Raw genomic sequence first — 6000 nt, 5'->3', positions numbered from 1 at the left:
ATCTCCACAGAGTCAGGAATGAGGCAAAACCAGAGCTCCTGGTAACAGGGAAAGGAGCTTGAATATTTTCCAGGTCCATCAGTGACCTTAGCAGTCCATTATAAATACAGATGGAGGATCTTGACAACAGAATGCAGGTGCTGGTTTTCAGGCCTAAGAAAAGACAGAGAAGTGAAAGGTGGGATTCACTCAATTAAATATGAATGTCTGAAGGTATCCATGTGTGTGCTGCCCAGCCCAGTCAGTGCAGAGAAACTGACAACAAAAGTCCCCTGACAACTGGGGACTTTTCAGAGAAGACTTTTAAAGAAGTAGATTTTTAAAACAAAGACAAATATCACCAAATAATCCAGGTTTGATATTGTTTACATTTAGAAGGTAAGAAGAGGGATAAATGGGCACTAGTCACAGAAAATCATGGGCATCTTGGTGTTCTCAATTCAGAGGAGCTTGAGGACCTCACAGCCACTGTGCACTGCTATTGTATTTGCTGGGAATGCTCTGACATAGGCAGGAATGATGAATCTGACTCCCTGGTCTCAGAAGGCTAATTTATTACTTTACAATACTATGTTATATTAAAAAATACTATACTATACTAAAGAATACAGAAAGGATACTTACTGAATGCTAAAAAGATAATAATGCAAACTCGTGACTGTCTCCAGAGTCTTGACATAACTTGGCCCCAACTGGCCAATGAGTGACAACAACTCACACCAGAATCCAATGAAACAATCACCTGTGGGTAAACAATCTCCAAACACATCCCACATGAGCAAAACAGAGGAGAAGCAAATGAGATAAGAATTGTTTTCTTTTTCTCTGAGCCTTCTCAGCTTCCCAGGAGAAAAATCCTGGGCAAAGAGATTTTTTCAGAGAATGTGAATGCCACACACTGCTGCACAGGGCACCACACCTGCCTCTCACACTGCACTTTCTTTTGGGGTGTTGCAGAAAACCTGACACACTGTAAAACTCCAGATTTCTCCTCTGGGGTGCAGATGTTCAGAAGAGGTGAGACTGCCCTTGGCTTGTGAGAGAGATTGTCAACCAAGTTACATTAAGTGGAGTTACACCAGGGCTTGATTAGCTGTAGGCATCCTGTGCTCCAGCCAGTTTCCACATATCCTTCACCCAACCACTCATTTTTAGCACTGGTCTCAAAGATGTTTGTTTTCTGATCCATTCCCATGCTCAATAAACATTTCCATGCACAGTGGCCATCACAGGTGCAAAGTTAAAAAAGGCAACTGGACTAGAACTTGTAAAACCTCTTGGGACAACAACATTTTGCTTCTCCTTTGAAATTTGGGCTTTTTTTCCCCCTTCTGATTTGTGGAATCTTTCTTTGTCTTTTAAGAAATGGGTGTTGAGGTTAGCTGTATCACAGGAATTCCAGTTGGAATACTGGTGTTTTCCTCTCTTTAGACATCCACTCATCAATAAGAGCCACTCACTCTTCTCATATATTAATATTCACACCTGTTTCTTTCCTATTAGTATTCACACTTGCTTCTACAGTAGAATTTATTAAAAATGTGCATTTTGGAAGCGGTTTTCAAGCTAAAAATTGACAGAACTCCCATTACTTTGCTTGCTTCTTCCACAAATGCTCTCTAGGCAATGAGAAGTGTTTATGCAGACTGGACTACAATGTATTAGTTATGTATGCATGCACACATATTTATAAAATTTATATATGCCATATACTGTATGCATAAATTGCATAACTAGTGTTAGTGCTTCCATTTGCAGATCTCAAAGAACTTTGCTGAGCAGTTTAATAATTTTTACCTATTTCTTAGTCATGGGGAAGCCATGGTAGAAAGGGAATGTGATTTGTTGAAAACAACATTATCAGGTCAGCAAGAAAAGAAATCTCTGTCTTTGATTTCCAATACAGTGCTGCATTGGTGGGTAGTGACATCCATCTTCCTACAGGTAACTTCTATTTAGAACAAACACCTCAATTTGGAAATTCTGACTCAGTTGTCAACCTTTAAAGGAGTAAATGTAAAAGTAAAATAAGTCTGTAAAACGTGAAAAACAGGTCCTGCTAGTACTTAGAGCAAAAATTGACCAATATCAATTCAAGTCTATTTGCAGGCCATAGTTTGAAGGAACAGTAAATTGGAGTCTAAGACTCTGAGTATAAAAAAATGGGCTATGACATTGATCCAGGATGAACTCACTCTTCCAGTTCAAATATGTAAAATGCGCCTAATCTGGTGTGTTAACTTTTTACTGGCAGGCTTTGTAAGAGATCAGTTCCTGTCTGTCTGCACCACTCCAATTTTATGCTGGACAAGTAGCATCTGTCTTTCTGCAGTCAGCATAAAGTCGGCATAAAACTGACATAATCTATGCATCAGGTCCCCCGGTTAATTTGACAGAGAAACAATGGTGTGACCGCATCGGAGCTGAATCAGTTTTGTCCTGCTGTCTAATCAGTGGCACTGAGACCTTGCGCTAATGGTGATGGAAGAGCAGCCCCAGCCCAATGCCCCGACCCCGCTGCTGTTTCGCATTCAGGTTGCCTCGACCAGAACCAAACGCACTCATTCACCGGGGGCAGGGAATGGAGCAGAGTTAACTCTGCTTTCCCAGTTTCCCGAAATAGCAGGGGAATACTCCTGCCGCCCCCTCGCTCCCGCAGTTTGCTGGGCTGCATCTCCCTGTCTACTTATACCCGCACCGCCGCCGCTGCAGCAGCATCACGGCGGGCAGCACCGAGAGGCGCTGACACGGCGGCGGAGGGCAGGAGGGGAGCGGCAGGGAGGGGGCCCGGCCGTGAGGGGAGCGGCACGGAGGGGGCCCGGCGGGAGCAGCCCCTCAGGCGCAGCGCCCACATCCCGGCCGCTCCGCCGCCGCTGCCGCGCCGCCTCCCCGCCCGCCCGGCGGCGATGCCAGAGCCGAGGACGCTGTCATCTTAAAGAGCGCAGGGGAGGGACCGTGTGCAAGGGAGGAGGCGGGCGCCGGCAGCGGCAGCAGTATCTCCGCGGGAGCCGCCTCACGAAGGCGCGCTCCCGGCCGCCCCGCTCGCCGCCCCGGCCTCCAGCGCGCCGCCGCCTCCCCGGGCAGGGGGGCTCGCCCGCCCGCTCGCCAGCCCAGGCGTGCCCGCCGCCGGGGCCGCCGCAGGGCCGGGGGAGGCGAGCGCGGCCTCGGCGCGTCCCGGGCGGCTGGCGGGGGAGGAGGGGGCCGCGGCTGCGGCGGGGCGGACGCGCTCGGCGGCGGCGGCTGCCGCAGGCGGCCCCGACCCCCATCCCCGGGCCGGGCCGGCCGTGCCGGTGCCGCCCCTCGGCCGCGCCCGCCCCCTGGCTGCCTGCTCGGCGGCGCGGCAGTGCCGGCGGGGCTATGGCTGCGGAGGAGGTGCTGCAGGGCGCCGACCACTACAAGAGCGAGATCGAGCGGCTGACCCGGGAGCTCTCCGAGACGACCCACGAGAAGATCCAGGCGGCGGAGTATGGGCTGGTGGTGCTGGAGGAGAAGCTCACCCTCAAGCAGCAGTACGATGAGCTGGAGGCGGAGTATGACGGCCTCAAGCAGGAGCTGGAGCAGCTGAAGGAGGTGAGGCAGCCCGGGCTTTTGTCTCGGCCGGGTGCTGCGGGCAGGTGCGGGCGCCCCACGCGTGTCCCTGCCCGGCCCTGCAGGTGGGCGCTGCGCGGGCCCCGAGCGGCTGCGGGCTCCGCTCCGGGCCGGGGAGGAGGGGATTCCCGGGGCCGGGGATCAGCCGGGACCGTGGAGCTTAAGGACGGATTACACGAGAGCGCAACCCCCTTGCCCTGAGACATTTCCCCCGGGCCGCGCTCTGGCTCCAGCAGCCCTCCCTCAAGTTGTGGGAACTGGCGTTTGCGGCAGGGGAGGGTCCCCCGTCCTACCTGCGCCGCATCGCCCAAGGGTTTTTTAGGAAGAGCAGAGGAAAGAGTGGGATGAGAGCTGGGCCAACGCAGTGCATAAGGAGTCGGGATCTCTGTAAACAGCTGTCTGCAGTGCGTGAGGAGAGAGACAATTCCTTTTGAAGTTATTTATAGACCCGCTTTAGTCTGCCAGCGAGGGGAACCGCTGCCATTGGGAGGGGGGGCGGATATACAGCACTCTCGAGGTCACCCATCAGTGGAATTTAAACTTCTGCGTCATGCTGAAAGGGTGAAATGTTTGACTGGAGGAGTGATTTGGGGTTATCTTTCGAATGTGTTTTTGTAACACTCCAAGTATGAAGTAGGTGGGTGTTACACCTTGCCTGTCAGCTCTACTAAACATGACTGGCTCCAAAAAATCATCACCGTCCCTATGTTCATCCTTAAGGGAAGTAACTTGAGGCTGGTAACAGTGCATGTACGTGGGAGCTACGGCAGGGCTGTGTGCACACGTATGCAGCACTCACAGCTCCGCACCTCATGCTGTTTTTGTGCCGTCTCAGAATGTAACTGACTAGGTTTTGTAAACAGAAGGTAAAGCATCCGACAGATATTCTTCCTAATTTACAATGTATCTTTTTGTTCTACAAAAAACCCCAAAAGAAAACAAAAAGCCCCCTGCTTTATAGAATGTGCAGAAATTCTGTTAGAATTAATGACATTTCTATTGGGAACCATGAACATATTCCATACAGAGGAAATACACTTAAAAACTCAGGTTACTTCTCTTTATATTCTTCTCTAGAGTGCTAACTGATGCCCTTTTGAAAGTGTTTTTAATAAAATAAGGGTTTCATTTTACTTGCAGGTAAGTGACTTAAGCCACAGACTTGGTTCAGTGTCCAGAAGAGTTGAGAACATTTTATTTTCAATATGAAAAATAAAGCTGTTTTTCAGAAAAACCTATTGGTCTCCTTAAACCTGATCTCTGCCTCCTTGCCCCCCTGAGCCTATGGAGTAGGCTCAGGACTTTTGAAACCAGTAATTACAAAGTGAGGGATAGAGATAGATAACTTGTCACTGGCATGAAGGCAGTGCTGTTTGAAATGACCTGACAGTAGCAGAGAACAGAATGAAAAGGGGACAGTGCAATGCAGTTTCTAGGGAAAGAAAGAAGAAGAAGAAGATGAAGAAGGAGATAAGCAAGCTGCAGGTAGCTGTTATCCCACCATGATCTTGTACAAAAGAAGACTGATGAGAAGCCAGGATGGCACATGGCCATGGATAGGAGAGACAGTGCAAGGAATTGACTTGAAATTATGAAACTAGAGGGATTAGTCAACCAATGCAATTAATTGAAATCAAAGATGGGCACGGACTTTCTTCCTGTTTACCTCTTGAGGTCAGTGCATGCCCTGCAGCCCAGAATATCTCCTGTGGGGCCAGGCCTTCATGCTGGACAGGAGAAATCCCATGGCTTGCCTGATGCCAGGCAAGAGTGGAGCTTTTCCAGTTTCCAATCCAGACCCAGGGCTCTCAATTCCAGAGCTCTCCTTAGCAGCAGGCAGGGCATTTCTATCCCCTACCTAGGCTGCAAGCAATTGTTTTATTCTTTTAACCTTCATAGCAGAAACCACACTGATCCTTACTGCACATGCACTCTGCAAAGGAGAATTTTCTCTTAGCCCTTGCTGTTGCTGTAATCTGTTTTCTGCTTCTGTGTTAGCACCTCCATGATGACAGCTCCCTCAGCACAAGCCAAAGCTGTACTGGTGAGACACAAGCAAATGGTGCCTCCAGCAATGCCAGTGAGGCAGAATTCAGGTAGTTCAGGCAAATTGTCCTGTGGAGTGTAGATGTGGGGCTGTAGGGTTCTGAATGAAAGCTCTTAAGGGGGCAGAGAAGTCCAAAGACACATTTTTGGTTTAGTAAAGCACCATCCAAAATGTGTGGGGGAGGTTTTTGTGTCCTTCCTCCAGCAGGCCCTTGCAAGAACGTGCTGCCCAGTGGTAGGACATTGCCAAGACTGACAGACAGACAGGCAGGAATCCGTGCTGTGCTCTTACTTCACTGCATTTGCATCCTCTGTGAGGCCATATTGGAGCATGGAAGCTAGGCCTCAGATTTGTGCTAGAATAAG

At 49.9% G+C, this 6000-nt stretch overlaps 1 protein-coding gene across 8 annotated transcripts in view; it reads left to right on the top strand.

The window, feature by feature from the left end:
* The first annotated feature begins 3315 nt into the window (after positions 1-3315).
* BICD1 (BICD cargo adaptor 1) overlaps positions 3316-6000 on the top strand; it is a 172415-nt gene continuing 169730 nt past the window's right edge. For all 8 annotated transcript variants that reach the window (XR_009418446.1, XM_059471543.1, XM_059471542.1 and 5 more), the window contains exon 1: positions 3316-3570. Coding sequence is in view for 7 of the 8 variants with exons in the window: in XM_059471543.1 (XP_059327526.1) it covers positions 3358-3570 (213 nt within the window). In the remaining variant the exon portion in view is untranslated. The remainder of the gene's footprint in view (positions 3571-6000) is intronic.

The sequence above is a fragment of the Ammospiza nelsoni genome, chromosome 5, assembly GCF_027579445.1.
Source record: "Ammospiza nelsoni isolate bAmmNel1 chromosome 5, bAmmNel1.pri, whole genome shotgun sequence".
Lineage (NCBI taxonomy): Eukaryota > Metazoa > Chordata > Aves > Passeriformes > Passerellidae > Ammospiza > Ammospiza nelsoni.
Note: the sequence above shows the minus strand (reverse complement) of the source record. Positions and strands in the feature narration are given on the sequence as shown.